The 21,398-nt window shown below is 41.8% G+C and overlaps 1 protein-coding gene across 1 annotated transcript; it reads left to right on the forward strand.

Annotated features, from left to right (window-relative positions):
• The first annotated feature begins 201 nt into the window (after positions 1-201).
• On the forward strand, positions 202-20,673 carry LOC134482139 (cilia- and flagella-associated protein 251-like). The gene is made up of 5 exons (XM_087586861.1): positions 202-485; positions 10,457-10,523; positions 12,080-12,125; positions 14,574-14,688; positions 18,185-20,673. Exons 1-5 carry the CDS (start codon positions 385-387, stop codon positions 18,336-18,338), a joined length of 483 nt encoding a protein of 160 aa, XP_087442987.1. The 5' UTR covers positions 202-384; the 3' UTR covers positions 18,339-20,673.
• Positions 20,674-21,398: the final 725 nt, after the last annotated feature.

A 21,398-nucleotide genomic window follows, 5' to 3' on the forward strand; every position in this document is an offset into this window, starting at 1 on the left:
CCTTTGGCTCCCTACCTCTTAGCCTCTTTCTTCCTTACTTTTGGCCTTAGGGTCTGCTATTCTTTATCACACACATCCTCCCCGTCCGCCCCCCCCCTCGACCCCCGCGCCCTTCTCCCTCTACTTTTTTGTTCTTTTTAAAAAGTTCTTCTCACCGGGCATTTCCCTTGAACCCCTTCCCCCTGGTACTTTTTTCTTTGCAGCCTCGTCTTTCACCCCTTAATCCCCCACTCTCTTTTGTCTTCCCCCATTCATCCTTATCTTCGTTGTCCTCCCTCTCCTCCCCCTACTCCTTGTCTTAAAGCAGCAAGAGATGAGCTGAGAGTTATTCAGAAGAAAAAAGGAGAGAGTTTTTGAGGAGTGGCCCGCCTGAAACCTCTGGGAATGGGACAAAGAGGACAGGCTGGGTTAGTCATTTGTGTTAAAAGTGGGAAGTGGCGCTCCAGTCTGCTTAACGGTTGGGGGACATCTGAAGCTTCTAGCAGGTAAGGCGCTGCGACGCCCAAGGACCCGGCAGCACCAAGGACAGCGCCCAGGCGAGCCCTTGGGATTCTGCTGGTTTCACAGCCTTCCAGAGCCCAGAGGAGGGTCACTTCTGGCTCACCTTCCCCAGTGAATACTCTTAAACCTGTTTGTAGTTACTATTTGTAGGAAACAAGCTGGAAAACCCACGCTAATATTTCTCTGCACTGCAGAGTTGGCACAATGAACAGACTGCAGATTTTGAAAGCAACTAAAATTCATTAAACCCAGTTAAGGAAAACAGAGACTCAAAACCCAGTTTGACTTTAGCAACAAATGATGGATGCTAGGAAAGGAGACACAAGGCCTGAAATTTGAAGGTCAACTATCATTGGGAAGGGGAAATCCGAGATGAAAAACCCAGGGAGATAGCATGTATAAGTTTGAAAGTTGCATAGTCATCTTTCTTTCTGGGTACTACTTATGTGTACTGTAACAACTGACAGGGCAACTGAATTAGTTTTAAATTAATTGAAAGGTAACTGGGCAGACTCAGCTCAGGCTTGAATAAACCTCCTCCCCCTTTAAAATGCAGCATATTTCCTTATGTAGATTTTGATGACTGATTTGGAATAGATCGAGCATCCTTTAAGCATGTTTATTTAAACAAACATTCCACAGAGGGTTTCCTTTGGTTGTGTATTTTTAACTGAAAGCGCCCTTCTATTTTGGATTGCAGTTTGGGAAAATTCAGAGTGAAAAAGTTCAGAGTCCTGCTGAGGAAAGTGCAGGATGGAATGCAGTCCTGATTTCCAGGGCTGGGGGTCACAGACTGGAGCGGCTGTTGTTTGTGAAATGCTTGCTGTGGGCCAGAATAAACTGGTGCTTGGAAGCAGAGGCAACAGACTGATGCACCTTCTTTCTTTTGGCTTATATTCTCTAGTCAGTAAGTAGTCACAGACGCCTTCCTTTCCGAGGCTTTGATTTTGTAATTTTATAAGCCCCCAGCCCATACATTTTAAGGTAGAAGTCAATTTTTAAAAGGAAAAGGACTCATTTGAGGAGTTTCTTTTGGTTCTCAGATGTGAATCTGCAGCATTGCAGGCTGCAGGGGTGGAGGGTGAGGGGGCTGGGTATGAGGCTGATCTGATCTGCTGAGTCTTGCTTACTGTTCAGGCAGAGAGAGTCCAGATTCAAGTCACTAAGAGTAATGTTCCACAAAGTGGAGGACTAACTTGCAAATACTGTAAAGCCCAAATGTATTGATTTCCTATGGAAAAGTAAATGAAAAGGAAAACTTGGTGGGCCTGTCAGATGTGGGCTAGCAGGGAGGGACCTCAGCAGGATACCATAAATGCTGATCGTAACTATGCGGCATTTATCCTTGAGCTCTGTGTGACTGCCTGCTCTTACTGAGATGTAGGAAGCTGCCGCAGGATCTTGCTGCACACTAAGTGGGGAGAGCTCCCTGCAGTGATAGCACATGGATAACAAACAGGCTTCAGCTGCGAGCTTTCTGCGAGGCTTTGGCAATGAGAAGACTCTGCAGAGACATTTACAAGGAAACATGTGTTTAATTTCACAAAATCAGCCTGTTTTGCCTGGTGTCTAAACCAGCAAAAATTGTTAAACATCCAACCAGTTGCAGAAAGGAAAGCGCTGCTTGCAAACAAAGTCATGGCCGATTACTTAGGCTAAACCTGGTGCTGATAACATCTTAGTCTCAATGTCACCTGAACTATTGATTAATTTTGGTCTTAAGGGATGATGCAGAGATGTATAAGTTCATTAAGGGGAAAATGTGCTAATGGTTTAAAAATTATGGCTTCAGTCCCATCATAGTTTTCTGCAGTTTTCCCCTTTACACTTTGTCCTTTCATTTCTATATTTGTCCTGAAGGTGACTTGAAGGGTAAACCCACCAGTCTTTTTAAAATTACTATTATTGTTAAAAGGGCAGCTATTCTCTTTCCCTTTTCTCTCCTGAGGTTTTGAAGAAAATTTACTTCCGCAATATTTTTCACAGAGAGAAATAGTTTGCATATCTCCTCTCTTGGTGACATTCTAGCTGTTGCACTGTAACAGACTGGCAACAGAGAAAATGAACAAGAAAGGCATCCGACTTCACTGCACCATGGGGCTGGCATTGAGTTTACTACAGTATGTTTGTGGTTTATTCCAAAGAAGGAAGCTATACATATAATTCAGATGTCAGAGTTTTAATGAAATTATCTCTGAATTGTTGAATAAGATACTGTCTATTTTGAATTGCTTTTCTGGAGAATGGAAGAACTTTTTTTTCTATTTTTAACCCCTTCACTAGGACAAATGTGAATGTTAACTTGAGTTAAGAGGAAAGCACTATAAGGAATTTGACGGTCTGCTGCTGGCCAGTCAAGTCCAGAAAAGCCCAAGGAAGGAGACTTAGGTTTCGAAAAACACTAGAGCTTCACCAGAAGAAAGTCTATAGATAGAATTTAGTACAGATGAATTGGAGGGGCACTGTTACATTTATTTGCAGCATGGTCAAGCTGGTTTTACTGAGAGTCAGGACAGCTATTGATTGAAATGGAAATACAATATTTGCACAAAAGATTCATTTATTGGGTCAAAAATGAAGATGTATATTATATATGGATGATATTTTCTCCTTTTTTACTTCCTTACTTTTTCTTTTAAGATTTTATACACACACACACACACACACACACACACACACACACACACACACACACGGATGGAGAGGGGCAGCAAGAAGCTCTAGAAAGAAGGAAGGAGAGAGGGAGGAAGGGAGAAAGGGAGGAAGAAAGGCAGGGAGGGAGGGAACACACTGCCCAGTGGGTAGGTTGCATCTGCCTATGATAAGATCCTAGCAGCCTGCTGTGGTGCGAGTCCCATGGTGTTGCCTGGGATCTACTTCTAGAGCCTATAATGAATAATTATTTATGGATTTTCCTTTGGTAGTTATTAAAAGGGTGGTTGATGTAAGAGGCCCAGAACAGAGTGTGCTGGAGAGGAAGATATGAATTGAAAAGAAAACAAGACCACTTACTCATTTCTGCTTGAGTCTCAGATGTCAAAGTTTACAAACAGCCCAGGCTTGTTGATTTGTTTCATATGTTGGAAGGAATGAGAAAATATCCCCAGGAGAGAAAGATTTTTTTATCAGAGCAATTGGGTCATATGTGTATGTTGCTATTGTTTTTTTGAATTAAAGCAAATCCGTCTGGTGCAGCATCTCCTTTCTGGCATTAAGTCCCCTTCAGTATGCTTACTTCTCTTACCAAATATTGTATACATTGAATATTATATTATATTATATTTCTGCCAGTTGCTGCCATTATAAAGGTAGCTTGAAGTCTTCTTAAATCTTAAAATATTCCGTCTTTATGTATGTGTATTTAATCAGCTTGAACACTTTCTCTGTGGAAATTTCATGTTTTCTGGGCTAAGATTTGCTCCTCGCTTACACCAACTTGCTGCTTTTCCTTTTTGCTGTGTAATGCTAGCACTCTGCTGCTGTGAATCAATTCCAGAAAAGCCAGAAGAAGGAGACTTAGGTTTTAAAAATACACTAGAGCTTCTCCAGGAGAAAGTCTATAGTTAGAGCTTAGTACAAATAAATTGGAGAGGTATTGCTATAATTTGAAGCATGTTATTGATGCTCAAACTGGTCTTACTGAGTCAGGACAGATCTTGATGAGGTGCACCTAAACTCTTAAAGCTGCAGTGCCTCTGACTTTACCCCACTGCAGCCTTGTAACATTGAGTCTTAGTTCAAGCTTACTGTGGCCTGACTTAGAGAAATACGTTTCTCTTACTGGAGATGTTTCATTAGAATGAACTTTATAACCATAACATTTTTAATCTATGGTTTGGAGATTAAATTTCTGAACTAACTACAGGGATATATAAATGCAAACCTCTCACCTAATAATTGTCACCATTTAAAACCTGAGTTATTTTCCTTAGTCTTGACCATTCTGAAAAGCTGGGTTCTCTCACAAATCATCTCCCTCATGATGGCTCCCCAGGTCTTTCTTGGATCATATATTTTAAAAACATCATATATTTTAAAATATTTCATTAGTTTATTGGGTATAAAATAGAAGTTTACAATATAAAAATTTACAAAATGCAGTAGTTTTAAACAAATTTAAATATAGATTGCAGTGTCTGATTATGTAATATTATGCATATTTGCAAAATAAACGGAAAACACAGTGCTGAGTGCCATGGAACCTGGTTTTGAGCCTTGTGTTTAACCTGGACTTTCCAGTGTACACAAAAAGATTATTAGAGTTTCTATAGATCAAAAATGACTAAACAGAGCAAGTGTGGCTGCCCCTGACTGTAATCCTAGCATTTGAGTGGTAGAGGGAGGGGGATTAGGAGTTCAAGGATACTGCTACTATGTTGAGTTCGGGATATCCTGGGCTAATTGAGTCCTTGCCTACAAAAGCAAACACAATCAATCAACAACTCTCAACAAGAACAACTGGAGCTGTTCATCAGGAAACTCTGACTGAGTTTGATATTAGTTTCCTATCTGCCTCTCATTTCTAGAGGTAAACACCATCATGAAGTTGAAGGCTGTGTGGGGTGTGATCTGTGATGTGGGGGTGAGACCAAGTGGATTTTTGATGTGTGATCTGGCACCTTGCAGCCTGTCTGAGTAATGCTGGTGCACTATATTCCTTTCTATTTAATGGGACCCAACCCCAACAATACCACTGTCCAGCTTTTACATACAAATAAAACTTTATGTTTAAGAAGTAAGATGAAACTAATCAGACCTGGTAGCATACGCCTACAATCCCAGCTACTCAGGATGCTGAGACAGAAGGACCATGATTTCCAGAACAGCTTGCTTTAAAAGGAAAAGGCAAAAGAAGTGCGGAGTTACAGCAGTGATAGCTGCTTACTCTATCTCTCTAACACAAGTGAAGTCCCAGGTTCAGGCTCCACTATGGCAGTGAGAAACCAAGCCCAGTCAGATCAGCACCAGCCTCACTTGGCGTTAGCACTGGGGCAGAGCACAAGTGATCAAGTGATTCCTCTCTCTCTCTCTCTCTCTCTCTCTCTCTCTCTCTCTCTCTCTCTCTCTCTCTCTCCTTTTTAACAGTTGATCAAATTGACCAAAGGATTTGCTCAAGGCCATGCATCTACCAAGTGGTGGTGCTGGAACCAGATCTTCTGATGGCATTGTTAACATTACAAAACTTCCTCAGTAGACAGCCAAACCCTGCCTCAAACTGGAACTCTCCACACAAATGTGAATGTTGCAGAGAGGCAGATCGTGGTTACTATAATTACCAATCATTTACGTGTGTTCAGTGTGCTAAACATTTTGCCACAACTTCCCTGAATTGACTTATTTAGTCAACACAACTTCCTCAGATGAACTTCTCATCTCTGTTTTGTAGGAAAAGCAACGAAGACACAGAGCAGTTAAGTACACACAAAGCTGCAAGAAGGTCACTGTTTCCAACTTTAAAAGTCATCTCTCATTTTAAGTATCCCTCATTAGTGCCTAATTGTCACGCCATGTTAAAAAACACTCAGGCAATGTTATGCATACATATTCTCCTCCCTTCTGCAATTAATATAGAAGTACTTTATTTTCTTAGATGAGCATTTTTGTTTCATTTGGGACTTTATTAAAGACATCAAAATACGTTTTGAGTCACTTGTCTTTTTTATTGTGTTTTCACCTAAATTAATTTCAATTACTTTTGTGTGATTTGAAGGCCATCTAATAAACTCACTCTGGTACATGCTCTGTGTGTAAAACTCCTCTTTGTCATAGCATTAACTTATTCACATCTACATGTACTTTGGGTTTTTATAAGATTTCCATTCATTTCACACAAAATTTATCTAGTTAACTTATTTATTACTCCCTTATCTGCACTTGAATTATAAAGAAAGTCTTTTAATCTTATCTTTACAGTCCTTCTTTCTTCCTTCTCTCTCTCCCTCCCTCCTTACCTCCCTTCTTTCCTCCCCTCCCTTCCTTCCTTCCTTCCTTCCTTCCTTCCTTCCTTCCTTCCTTCCCTCCTTCCTCCCTCCCTCCCTTCCGTCCTTCCTGGACATTTTTCCTTCCTTCTCTCCCTTTTCACTCCATCCCCTTTCTTTCTCTCCTTTATGGATCTCATGCTCTTAAACTGCCTCTCCTTTGAGAGACCCTTAACATTCATTTATATTTTGGCCACAGAAATAGCTTGGCCCACTAGTCTTACTGGTAAAGGTTTGCAATGGGATATCTGGCAAGGAAGAAGCTTTTAAAAATCTCTTGAAATAGTGAAAAGACAGCCATGAATAATTTTAAGTGAATCTCTTGATCATCTATTTTATGTATTAAAATCACTAAATTGTGATTGCATTTATATATGTTGCTTAGAGACAAGTCAGTCTTAATCCACTTTTTTTTAAATTTATGGGATAAAGTACTCTGACTCACTCATTTCCATCCACATAAATCTGCTTCTAGTTATCCATTATCAGGGTCAAGGAAGAGAATAATTTTTCATTTTTTTTTTGAGCAAGAGTTGACCTTGAAAAGAGACATCTACCCTGTATTAGTTATGGCACTGATCAGTTCCTGGATTTCTATTACATAAAATTATTAGAGACTCAATGCCTAATGATAAGAATGCTTCCTTAGCCATCCGTAGTGACTCACTAATAATAATTGGCTGTTTTTTTTCTGACTCCTAATGGTATGCACACATCCCTGTCCACCTGCCATGTCCAATATATTTTGAGAAGTCAACTTCTATGAGTGAGGTACTTATCTTCCCAAGGTGTGCTTATGGTTTGATGAGGCCACTAGGTGTGTACAGAGTCACTATATTGCAGCAGAGGGAGTCATTGATTTAGGGTTTGTCAGTCTCAGGTGCTTCCCATGATGCTTTTAGAAAACTGTCCCTCTCCAGAACCTCCCCATTATTTCTCTAGCTATGAGGTCATCTTTCAGTCTCTGGAGCTTATGATTGGCTTTCTCCTTGGGCTTTCCTACTGCTGGTTATTTCCCTAATCTTTTTTTTTCTTTTTTTCTTTTTTTGTTTTCTTTTCTTTATTAACTTGAGTATTTCTCATTTACATTTCGATTGTTATTCCCTTTCCCTGGGCCAACGTCCCCCTAGCCCCCCTCCCCTTCTTTATGGGTGTTCCCCTTCCCATCCTCCCCCCATTACCACCCTGCCCCCAACAATCACACTCACTGGGGCTTCAGTCTTAGCAGGACCAAGTGCTTCCCCTTCCACTGGTGATCTTACTAGGCTGTTCATTGCTACCTATGAGGTCGGAGCCCAGGGTCAGTCCATGTATAGTCTTTGGGTAGTGGCTTAGTCCCTGGAAGCTCTGGTTGCTTGTCATTGTTGTTCATATGGGGTCTCGAGCCCCTTCAAGCTCTTCCAATCCTTTCTCTGATTCCTTCAACGGGGGTCCTGTTCTCAGTTCAGTGGTTTGCTGCTGGCATTTGCCTCTGTATTTGCTGTATTCTAGCTGTGTCTCTCAGGAGAGATCTACATCTGGTAACTGTCAGTCTGCACTTCTTTGCTTCATCCATCTTGTCTAATTGGGTGGCTGTATATGTATGGACCACATGTGGGGCAGGCTCTGAATAGGTGTTTCTTCTGCCTCTGTTTTAATCTTTGCCTCCCTATTCCCTCCCAAGGGTATTCTTGTACCCCTTTTAAAGAAGGAGTGAAGCATTCACATTTTTCTCATCCTTCTTGAGTTTCATGTGTTCTGTGCATCAAGGGTAATTCAAGCATTTGGGCTAATATCCACTTATCAATGAGTGCATACCATGTGTGCACTCATTTTTCTGTGATTGGGTTACCTCACTCAGGATGATATTTTCCAGTTCCCTTCATTTGCCTATGAATTTCATAAAGTCATTATTTTTGATAGCTGAGTAATATTCCATTGTGTAGATGTACCACATTTTCTGTATCCATTCCTCTGTTGAAGGGCATCTGGGTTCTTTCCAGTTTCTGGCTATTATAAATAAGGCTGCTATGAACATAATGGAGCATGTGTCTTTGTTATATGTTGGAGTATCTTTTGGGTTTATGCCCAAGAGAAGTATAACTGGGTCCTCAGGTAGTTCAATGTCCAATTTTCTGAGGAACCTCCAGACTGATTTTCAGAATGGTTGTACCAGTCTGCAATCCCACCAACAATGGAGGAGTGTTCCTCTTTCTCCACATCTTCGCCAGCATTTGCTGTCACCTGAGTTTTTGATCTTAGCCATTCTCACTCTTGTGAGGTGAAATCTCAGGGTTGTTTTGATTTGCATTTCCCTTATGATTAAAGATGTTGAACATTTCTTTAGGTGTTTCTCAGCCATTCAGCATTCCTCAGCTGTGAATTCTTTGTTTAGCTCTGAACTTATGCTCTAAGATCAAGAATCGACAAATGGTATTTCATAAAGCTGCAAAGGTTCTGTAAGGCAAAGACACTGTGGTTAGGACAAAATGGCAACCAACAGATTGGGAAAAGATCTTTACCAATCCTACAACAGATAGAGGGCTTATATCCAAAATATACAAAGAACTCAAGAAGTTAGATTGCAGGGAGACAAATAACCCTATTAAAACATGGAGTCCAGAGCATTTCCCTAATCTTAATGCACGGCTGCCTACCTAACCATGCCATTCTAGATGGTAGACATTAAGTCAGTTGTGTGTGTGTGCATGCGCATGTGCACATGTGCGTGTGTGTGCATATTTGTATGTTTGTGAATGCCACGTTGTTCTGCCAAGAGTGATTACCAAATGAGTATCTGTGTGGATGAGTACATGAAAACCTACCTCCTCTTCCCCCAAATTACACCAGCAACATGTGGGCGTTGAGAAGCCCTTTGAGAGGCAGAATCCTGGCTCTGGTGAAGAGAAGAAGGAAAATCCAGCAGTGACAATACAACAACTGCAGGGGCTACTGTCTCCAGAGTATCTAAAGAGGAACAAAAAGTGTCCTAAGGAGACAGGGTAGGCAATTTAGACAGCTGAATTGCCTCTGCTGACAAGCATGAGATTACTTTGGGAAGGGGGAAAGGACTTGTGAATCATGAAGTAGGCAGAAAGGGCAGCAATGCCAAGCATGGTGTGCTTGAGGAATCCTGAGAGCTTAGCACGGGGCAGAAGCATCCAGTGGTAGGTGGTGAGGAGAGCAAAGGCAGAAAATCTAGGTTGACATTTACCACAGGCTGCAGGGGGTTTGCAGAGAGGCCACAGAGGGCTCTTTTGTCATGAAACCATTGTACCTAGAACTGGCCAGGGCCAAAGTATTTAATTAATTAGAAGACTGACCTGATTGTGCTGAATTAGAAAAATCACCTTGGCAGAATAGTTTGGAGGATGGAAAGGACTGAAAGTAATCAATTTGGAAGCTCTTCCAATAACCCAGATGAGATTTAAAGATGTGGATTTGGGAAGTGGATGAGGAGGAGCTGGCTATGGAGAAGAATATACAAATGTAGCAAACAGTGAAACAGCAGTATAATGCTTGCCTGCCTTCCTGCAGATGCTGTAACAAATTGCCACAGACTCGGAGTCTTACAGGAATACACAAAGGTTTTATCTTCAGGTCTTGGGGGTGGAAATCTGGAATCACTCACTACCTGTGAGTTAAAGCCACTGTGTTGATAGGAGAACCACTGTGCCCCTTATGGGGATTCTAGATTGAATCCATGTTTTCCCTTCTGTATGTTCTGAATCCATCTGTGAAGAGGCCCAGATCACGAACTCCTGTTTTTTTCCAAAGGTAGAGACATGGTAACCTCTCTCCTTACTGACCTTTGCCCTGCTACTTAGACTTCCTCTCATAAGACCTTTGTGACTACAGTGGACCTCCAGCATTACCTCTGACAACCTACCCATCTTAGGCTCCGAATTGACCTTCTAGAGATGATCTGGTATAATGCATGCCCAGTGCAAGCAACAGAAATGTATCTAATCTTATTTTAATATTTTTTCTTTTGGCAGCTTGGGAGGCTCAATGTCTGCGGACAGGTATGGGCTTGGTCAATGTCTTCAGAGGTCTCCTAGACAGGTAGATGCCATTTTATCCCTGTCTCTCCATTGTTATTACTTTCTGTGGGTCTGTGTCACCATTTTCTGATCTGATGAGGATACTAATGAGAATACCAATCATTGGATTTGGGGGAGATCTATTGAAATCATTTTAATTTATTACACTCTTTTAGTCTCTTCTCCAGATATTGTTTTATTCTGAGGTGCTGTGTGGCTAGGGCTTCAACATGAGAATTTTGAGAGCACTCAAGACTGATTCATTCTCTCATTCATATTCTCTCTCTCTCTCTCTCTCTCTCTCTCTCTCTCTCTCTCCCTCCCTCCCTCCCTCCCTCCCTCTCTCCCTCCTTCCCTCTCTTCCTCCTTTCCTCCCTCCTTCCTTCCTTCCTTTCTTCCTTCCTTTCTTTCTTTCTTCCTTTCTTCCTTTCTTCTTCTTTTTTTCTTCTCCAAGACAAAGTCTCACCATGTAGCCCTGGCCGTCCTGGAATTCACAGAGATTCACCTGCCCCTGCCTCGAAAGTGCTAGGATTAAAGGTGTGTGCCACTATGCCTGGATGTTTTCTTAATCATATCTGCAAGAGAACACCTTTGCCATGAGAGTGAATGTTCACAAGGATGAGGTAGAAGATATCAAGAGCATATGATTTAGAGTAGGAAAATCGGGAGGACAAAAAAATGTAAAGATATGGAGGTAGAGGCTGGAGATATGGCTCAGCAGTTAAGAGTGTGTACTGCTCTTGCAGAGAACGTGAGTTCCCACATCCAAACTGGGCAGATGGAGCTCCAGGTCATTTGACGCCCTCTTGTGGCCTCTTTAGGCAACTGCAAGCATATGTTCATATCGCAACACAGACATACATGCATAAGCATAGCTACAAAAATAAAAGTAAACCTTAAAAAAACCTCAAAGTTGGGCAACTTTCACTCTGTAGCACAATGTGCCTATGCTACACAGAAGGGAACTTCATTATATTCGGTTTAAACTGAGTTTATATTCCTAGATGGGTAATGGACTCCTTGATGCTATTTTTCTTGTAACTTTTTTTAAGTTAACCACCCAAACCTTCTTTTCTTCATTTGTAAATCAACAATGATAAAGGTGTCTGATTTCACAATGTGACTCTCTAAAGCACTTGGTGTATTAAACCACATTCAGTAAACCCTAGAGAGTCATATGACCAGTCATCCTAGAGAATCACATGACCAGTCATCTCATTTCTACCCGGGCTGGTGGAACTCTGGGTAGATGCTATGCAAACCCAAAGAGAAACACCTGGTTCTTCCATGGAAAGGTGTAAAGAGAGGCAAGAATTTTGCCAGAGTGAAAGGGGCATAGATGGATGTGTTTCAGCTCACAGGGTGAGCAGTAAGAGTGCTATAGACAATACAGATCCGTTCAGCCAGTGCTGCTGTGTGCTCAGTTTCAGCAGGTCCTCTAGTGACAGCATTTTGCCATATGCCTGAGTATGGGAGTGTGTTTATTCACTTCCAGTACGTAACATGGAAGAGAAGGTTCCCATGTCACAGGTAACCCTTGTTTCTGATTTCCATTTCTGCTCCTTTCCGCTATTCTAGGTTCATTCTCATTGTTCTTGGAACTGGAAGCTTGCATTGACTTATGGTGAGCAGCACATGCAACCTGGTGAAACTCTTATTTATCTCTAACCTTAGGCATAGCACGACATAGCTACCTGTACTATCTCTGGTAGAACACAAAGCCAAAATGCTACCAAAAATAGATTTGGGAGATGAAGCCTCTTGTGGGGTGAGGGAGGAAATCTTTATCTACAAAATCTGTCTGCCTGGGTTCAAATCTGAACTTCACTGATTTCTAGTTCTTCACCCCTGTGAACCTGGTCATAACTGTTCAAACAGTTTCTTTGTCTGGTCCATGAAAAGAGTCCCAATCTAAGTGTACTCTGAGATGTCTTGGAATTGTGCTAAATAAATGGTGGCAACAAGTAGAATTGTCCATTTTCCTTTAACTAGACTCAACAACATCACAAGTAATCACTGAGCTCCTGTGGTATGCTGGCAACATATTCTAAACAAAGTCCTTCATATTCCTAACAATAGATGAAATGCTTCACTGTTCATTCTTAAGACCATAGAGAAAAATGATGCTGAAATCCTCCCACTAAGGATTTTTAGGTATTGAGAATGACTCCCTTCTCAGCTCTAGAGTTCCCCCCCCACCACCACACGCACGTGTTACCCATAATCTGCGAACCCTTTTATCATAACTCAGAGCCCTAATTTTTTCGTTAGGATAGCATTTGGTGTATTATCCATTTGAGTGGTTAGACTTATGGCCTTCTGCATCTTACATTTTTACGTATCAATAGGTGAGAAGCAGAGGGAAATTATAAGTATATTTATGCAAAAATAATGTGGGGGTGTAAGCAGTTGCGCCTTGAGCATGCTTGTTATTAAAATATCTGACAGACAGCTTGCTGTTTTCTTAGCTGACTGCTAAGCCTCCAGAAAAGACTTAGACTCCTTCCCAACACCGTTCTTCTCAAACAATAATTGCCACAATGCTCAGACACTTCCTTTGCTCATGAGAACATTTAAAAATAATTTATAATCAGAGAAAATACTGCAACATGCAAATCTGAATGCAAATCACCTCATTTTTAATTACATTATGGGTGTAAATTACCCTTAAGTGCCAAACATGTCTACCCTGGTTTCCAGAACTCTGTTTTGCAATTATATCTTCCTGTGTGTCTTGCAATCTGACAGCAGCAACAAATGTGTAATAGCAATAATTATAAAGCCAGGCTATGGTGCGCAGCTTAATTTAACATCTAGGATCTGTATTTGAAGTGTAAAATCCAACCTTGTCAACCTTGCATCAACACCCAAAGTGTGTGTGTGTGTGTGTGTGTGTGTGTGTGTGTGTGTGTGTGTGTGTTCATAACAGCAGGGATAGGACATGATGAAATTATTGAATATAAAGACTGAGACTTTGGGAATCAGTGATCAAGAAAGCATTAGCATGTCTAGTGACCTTAGACCGCCCTTGACTTTAGGTTGTTCATGGCAGTAAGAGGTAACACCTAATCTGTCTAAATGGGATGAGTTCTTCAGCATGAGCACGAGGAGGGATACATGAAGTGAGAAAGCTAAACCTAGGTGGCATGATACTCTGGTACATACATGACTGACCGGCACAGTGACCGGCTAAGAGAATAAGGATAGGTCCTCCTCCCTGTGCTGATCCTGAGCTTTCAGTGAATTGATTTACTTTATGTTGTCATTTTGGGGTTCTAGAGTTCTCCAGTTTCTTTGCTGTACCACAAGACAATGACCTTACCTGCAGACTTAGAACTGGGTTTCAGCCAAATCCATTTTGCAACTCCAGAAAGAGGGGAAAATACTCAGTGTCTTTTCAAGGCCAACCTCGGGTGAGACACATGTGGTTTGTGTTCATCTACTGGAGACAGGAGCAAAGTCACATAAATCAATCCAGGGATGCTGGTAGGTACAGTCTCTGGTCATTCAGGATGGGCTCAGTAACTCTATTACTGTAGAAGGAGAAAAGAATAGATTTTTGGGGGACATATAAGTCTCCATTTTTGGAAGGTGTGACTTTCAATATACCTCCACAGTAAAATATTAACTATAGGAGAGTCCTCAGTGACCTAGCAGGGTACACAGCCTGCCTCGTTACCTTAATAGTGACTCAAGGGAGACACAGTAGAGATGTTAATCTAGCTGAATAAGAGCATTCACAATGGCAAAGCTGAGGTTGGAAATATATCATCTTGGCTAGGGTGTGGCAGGAAGAGAGAGAGAGAGAGAGAGAGAGAGAGAGAGAGAGAGAGAGAGAGAGAGAGAGAGAGAGAGGTCAGTGCTCCTAAACACATCAGAATTAAAAATAAAAATCAGTTGGGAAGGAAATGACAGAGCAAAAGGACAGGATGGACAAAATTCTAAAACTATGGGATTTTTTTTTCTGGACTGCTTTCTCTGTTGCCCGCTTTCTAGCTAAAATTTGTCTTTTGGGCCTGAGCTCAGCTTCTCCCTCCTGAAGATGACATTTACCCCCACTCCTCTCCTTTAGGTTCCCCCAACATTGCCATGGCAGCATGCTGTTCAGGGAGTCTCCTGGCCACCACTTTTCACTTTATACATTGGATGTATCTTGCCCCTGCAGCAGGACTTCCGGATCCTGAAAGGTAGGGACTTCTTGCTGCTGGTTCACTTTTCTGTCTTCACTCTCTGGAGGAGAGTGTCGGATGGAACTGTCTCACTTCTGTTTCTGCAGGACAGTGCTGTCTGTTTTATAAATAAAACACCTGCCTTGTAATTAGACAAGGTGAAGTACACGGCAGCAGGGAAAGTGTCAGAGACACGAATCTGAGATTCAAGGAAAGAGAAAGGAGCAGGGTTGACCCACGTTGGCGACAGTTCTCTTGAGGATAGCTTTTGGCCTCTTGATTTTTCTCTCAGGACACTTGTTTGAGGACTTTTAATCCTTGTGTCCCAGAGAATAGGTCAAACAGAAGCAAAGAGCAAGGTTGAAGGAGTCAGGAATGTGGTTTTTAAAGAGAGAGTGTTGTGCTAACGATCATGGTCATGGCGGCCATGGGGCTCTTGGTTTCTCTCCACTGTCTCCTCTTCTTCATCTTTGTCAATTCTATTTTACGTGGAAGGAAAGACAGGGAGTCCACATGACTCAGGACTTCACATGCACAGTCAACAGCCCATGGACACTTGTGATTAGACAGTACATGCTAAGAGGACGGCATAAGTGAGAGTCTATTTTACTAGCAGTCTTTTCCAATCAGTATGGAGAAAAATTGATTTTTGGCTTTCTGCTTCCCGAAGGAAAACCCTTACGTTGAGGTGCTGTGTAAATTGCAACCTGGGCGTGACATACACACTTACTGATTATATTGATTGACCTTTTGATTTTTCTTGCTTGCTGAAGTTCAGTTAAAATCCTACATTGAATCTGCTCTGTTTTGATTGGCACAGTGAAAGGCAGGAGAATGTCCTTTGAGACTGCTGATCATTGTTGGGGATACTCATGAGGAGCTTGAACCTCTGGTTTTAGAGGCCAAGAAGGAACCTCTACCTTGCAAACTTATGTTTTCCACCGCAGAGGCAAGGGCAGTTATAATGGGGTCAAACTACACATGGCCCAGGAAACCAGAGGGCAGCATATGTATCTTAGGTTATTTTTTCTTGGCAATCCAGTTATTTTAGAAACATATGTGTGGGTTCTTGTTAGACAGCTGGTAAAAATAGCAAGTGACACATGCCAATTTTTTTAAATTAAGCATTTATATCATATTTTATACTTCCAAAGCACTCAGATTTGCTTGTCAGGGATGCTGCTTTGTGAGGTGTATTTATGAAGGTATTTTAACTTTATCTTGGGAGAAGGAGGTGGTGGGGAATTAGCTCTCGGGTATCAGGGAGGGAGGACTGGAAGCTAACCCTAGGTCCTGACTCTTGTCAGCACTTGTTTGCTGCTGTTTCTACAAATAGAAGAGAATGACAACATCCACAGAAGGGTTAAGGTTTTTGAGAAATTAACCGAATCCAGGAACAACTATGAAGAAGAAGAAGAAGAAGAAGAAGAAGAAGAAGAAGAAGAAGAAGAAGAAGAAGGAGAAGGAGAAGGAGAAGGAGAAGGAGAAGGAGAAGGAGAAGGAGAAGGAGAAGGAGAAGGAGGAGGAGGAGGAGGAGGAGGAGGAGGAGGAGAAGAAGAAGAAGAAGAAGAAGAAGAAGAAGAAGAAGAAGAAGAAGAAGAAGAAGAAGAAGGAGAAGAAGAAGAAGAAGAAGAAGAAGGAGAAGAAGCAGCAGCAGCGGCGGCTCATTTGCTTTAGAAACAAACAAACGCACTTTCCCCTCAAGCCTGACTACCTGAGTTCAATCTCTGGAAACCATAACAAACCAGATGTGGTAGCTCACAGGTGTAACTCTGCAACTGCTGTGGTGCGATGGAAGATAAGACAATTGCCTGGAAGCTCCCACATCAACTAGGCTGGAGTAGACAGATGCTGCCTGAGAAGGCAGAAGGAGAGAATTAACCCAGAAAATTGTGTTCTAAAATCTCCATGTCTACCATGGAATGGGTGCACACATACATGTATGCACGCACGCTCATATGCAAATGAACAAATACCAAGTCAATTTAATAAAAAAAATTTTTAAAATCTCTTAAAGAAAGTCTATATTTGTTTTAAAATAAAGCATATTAAATGGGGGATAAGAGGCTTCTCAAATGCAGGTGTCCTGGGGGAGATAGATAAATATAGGAAGAGTTGTACAAAACTGTATTCATCAACATTCTGCCGTGGAGCAGGTAGGACCTGAGAGGACCCATCCTCCATGATGGTCTTTAGTTAATTGTTGCTGGGGGGGTGGGGTGGGGCATGTCCTGGACCCTCTTAGTGGTGTAACACGGGTCATGCCGTACACAAGTCAAGTCAACTTAGAAATCCTGTGATCAGGGATGCTGATGTCTTTCTCCCTGAAACCTAGTGGAATATTCAGGAACAGTTCTGAACTCTTGTTTCTTTCAAGCTTACCATCATAGTCCCTTGACCAGAACGTTTCTTCCTTTAAGCCCCTGCATTTAGAAATTACCATATTTTAGAATAAGCTCTCATCTTCACAGTTTAAAAAAATTCCCCACTTTTTCTAGTGTCTCAGACCACTTACATCATTGAAATAGCGGAAAAACATATCCCCAGACTTTGACTATTGGTAATTTGTATCATACCATTGGTCAAGGCTTTTCCAAATTACTGTTGTCAATTTCACCTGTGTAGTCTTTTACTTTTAATTTTCTTTCTAAAAATGTTTTTATTAGAGCGGGAGAGATGTCTCAGCAGTTAAGAGTGCTAGTTGCTTCCACACCCCTGGCCCTCAGGACCAGAGTTTGGTTCTTAGCACCATAAGCCTCTGTAGGCACTGGACATGCATGTGACACACAGATACACATGTAAGCAAAACTCATACAATAAAAGTAAAATACAAATTAAAAATGTTTTTCATTAGCACAGATTAAACCATACTGAGTTTTATTGTATTTTCACACATCTCTATAGTGTATTTTAATCCTATTCACCATGTTACCCTGTGGACTCTCACTGGTCCTCTTCCTCTAGTTCATCCCTCTCCACTCTCATGACTCTCTTTTTATTCCCCTCTTCTTTTTCCTCCTCTTTTTCCTCCTCCTTCTCCTCCTCCTCTTGTGATCTGTAGAATGAGTTTGCAGGGGCATGAACACTGTACCAGTGGCTACACCACTAAGAGTGTCCAGGATACACCCCACCCCCACCCCCAGCAACAATTAACTAAAGACCATCATGGAGGATGGGTCCTTTAAGGTCCTACCTCCCCTATGTTGATGAATACAGTCTTATACAAGTATTCGCAGGCTCTGTGCTGTCCTCATTGTTTCTTATTTAGTAAACTTTATGCTTTCAATCAGCAAATTGGTTGCAATTGATTTCCCACAGTGGTTATAATTCTGGGTTAGGAGCTGAAAGGTTTTCCTATAGGCCTCAGGCTGTAGAGTTCAGAATGTGTCTAACACGGACTAGAATGCTGTCAGACAAGTTTCTGAGGATGTCACATTACAAAATGAATTAACTATGGAGTCTTCTTATAGCTCAAAGCAGTGCTCACCCCTTTTCTCTCTCTCGATTCTGGCAGATGCTGTAGTCACCACTGGAAAATTGGAAGCGAGGTCAAGTCTGGAGAAACAGTGCTGGAAAAAGACTCCAGCCTTGGTGTCGAGCTCTGTGGCTGGGAGCAACCATTAGCATGGGCAACAGTGTTTAGGACACTGTCTATACATTCAATGTAACCTTACTGTCTTATTGCTGTGATAAAATGTCCTGAGAAGGGCAATCTAAGGCAGAAAGGGATGATGTGAGCTCACAGTTTAAAGGGCACATGGTCTTCATGGTGGATAAATCACATTAACAGGAGCTTAGAGTCCGCGTCACATTGCAGCTTCAGACAGGAAGCTGAGAAGGAAGAATTTTGTGGCTCAGCTCAGGGTCTCCTTTTATTTGTCCAGCAGTTAAGATAGGTCTTTCTGTCTTACATAACCTTTCTGACCTAATCTAGATAATCCCCTGCAGGACAGTCAGAGTCTTGTCAGCTTGGTGGTTCTAGGACCCATCAAGTGAACAAGAACTATCAACTGTCACGCTTCCAAATGGAAACATGAGGCTGTTGTGCTTCTTATTTTGAGTTAGAAGGCCAAGGTTGTAAGACGTGAGTCTTCATTTTTAAATCCAGGGGCTGGAAGAAGAGCACATGTTCTTTGCAGCATACATCTGCCTGCTTGAGATGCTATCCCCATTTTTTGTCAGGATTCTGAAGTTTTATGAAAGAAAGAGAAGATAGTTTTTGTTTTGCTGGTATCTTTCCTTATTCCTTTAAGTTCTCTTATCTGGACCAAATGAAGTGACTGGAAGAGCTCCGATGCGTGCATGCATGAGCATGTGTGTGTGAATGTGTGTGTGCATGTGTGTGTGCATGTGTGTGTGTATGTATGTGCATGTGTGTGTGAATGTGTGCATTCGTGTGAAAGTGTGTGAGTGTGTGGTGTGTGTGTGTGTGTGTGTGTGTGTGTGTGTGTATGTGTGTGTTGGAAAGGCAGATGCAGAAGTTTTACAAGGCTACCTTATTGACCATTTGGGGGTGAATATCCATATTTTTCATCAACAAGGCCATGTCTTTTTTTCTTTCCATTGCTCCCATGTTGCTGCTGGGATCACCAGCTAGTGCAATAGGATCCTGTAATTCACAAAGCCACAAACCTACTTGCCAATGTCATTCTGAAGATCTGGTGTACAGCCTTTCAGAGGCTGCATCTTGTCCTCTAGGATTATGACATTGATATGAAGATCTCTGAGCTGGAAGAACTCTGGGGAACCCTCAGAGCACAGAAACCTTAATAACAGCCAGATCTGAACAAACCCCAAATGGCTGCATAGATTATATACTTGTCTCTCCTTTGCAAGGTGACCTGGGGTTTAAAGAGTTGAGTGAGAAGTGAACGTACTAATGAAGGTAAAACATACACTGACAACCAGCAAAGGCAGACCATAAGCAGCACATTTTGGTGTGCGATCTCTCATTTTGATCTCTAACTCTTTTTTCCAAGCCCCAAACCTTCTATTAGCTTAAAACAACAACTTAAAAATGTTAATTTGTAAAAGCAATTTTGATTTTCTATCTTCAATTGCTTAGTCCACCCCTAGGATGCTCTGTGGATCATAATTAGTACTCAGATACCTGCAATGAAACTCCTCCTCTTTCCCATCAATCTTCTTTGCTTTGTTAATGTTATTGCCCTCTCCCCAGCCACCTTTACATGAGCATTATTCTGCATTGTTGCTGTTGGTTCCTTGTGGAATGCTGTCAGACAAAAGTGTTAGTCCACAAAGAAGTCATGGTTAGCCTGATCTTAACTGTTTGCTACTCTGTAGATTTTTGGCACCGATTGTGTGTGTGTGTGTGTGTGTGTGTGTGTGTGCGCGCGCGCGATCTGCTAATAAAGAACATCTGGTTTCAGTTTCTACACTAGACAATGGAGCAGTTAATTGATTTAAGAAAATCGAGTTCACCTAGAAAACCATCTGTTTGGGAACAAAATTCCTCTGATTCCAGGCATGGGGTTTTGTTGGTTCTACACCATTTTTTCCGTGGTCTCTAAGTTGCAACTTGCAGTGTGGGATGCATAATGTTCAGTGAGGGATGGGAGAGGAGCGCAGTGGCAATCAGGTGCATGTGTACATACTTGTGACTGCAGTCTGTGAACCAACTCACTCTTTTGTTTAATCCTGGGGAGTGGAGTGAAGTTAAAGATCCAGTTTTCTCAGTTTTTGTGGTGGTTTGAACAAGAATGTCCCCCATAGGCTCATGAATTTGAACATTTGGTCTCCAGTTGGTGATTCTGTCTGTGGAGGTCTTAGAGGTGTGGTTATATTGGAGGACATGTGTCACCAGGGATAGACTCTTGAGTTTTTAAAGCCTTGCACCATTCCTAGGACCCGTCCCCGACCCCCTGCTTCTTGCTTGTGATTTGAGACATGAGCTCTCATTTTTCTGCTCCATCTGTTTTCCTGCTTGTTGTAGCAGACTCTTACCCTGGGACCACAAACCCAAATAAACTCTTTCTTCTTTAAGTTGCCTTGGTCATGATGTTTTATCACAGTGACAGAAAAAAATCATGAATAAAATATTGTTTCTGATGTACGTAGAAGACCTTATCCATCAGTTAAATGTGTTGCTAGATCTGACCATTGCCAGGCAGTGCTGAGAGCTGAATTTAGGGCTCGAACATGCTTGGGTATCAGCCTTGGGGAATTCAAAGTCAATTTCTCATTCTTCTCCATCAAACTCATTAAACAAAGACACATCTGAGTTAATAAAAGGCCAAAGTTATTCAACAGAAAAAGAATTGCGGTCTGGAAGGAGTTTCAATAGACATCATTAGATCCAAACCTGCAGAGGGCAAGGGAGTGGGACACAGCAAAGTCTCAGCCTTTGAAAGTCACCTTACTTCTGGGAGATGGAACCTGAGCTATGCGCCATGCTTCCTGTCTCCTAACCTCATGCTGCTGGCCTTAAAGTCAGTGGAGGAAGTGGTTGAATATTTCCCTGCAGAAACTGAGCAGTCACATGGCCAACTTCAAACAAAACCACAGCAACCAACAACACAAGCCACTGTAAAACAATACACTGTGGCCACTGTGGGCAGAGTTGGTGTTGGGGCAGTTGACAGAATTTTTGTTTTATTTTAATTTTTTGATGTTTACCAGGAAATTCTAAAGTGCAGTCTGTATGAAGAGCAACTGTTTAAGGAGCTGTGAGGGTGCGGCTGAGACAACTGTTAGCCTCTGAGGCTTCT

Source organism: Rattus norvegicus, chromosome 15, assembly GCF_021556685.1.
Source record: "Rattus norvegicus strain SHRSP/BbbUtx chromosome 15, alternate assembly SHRSP_T2T, whole genome shotgun sequence".
NCBI classification, from domain to species: domain Eukaryota; kingdom Metazoa; phylum Chordata; class Mammalia; order Rodentia; family Muridae; genus Rattus; species Rattus norvegicus.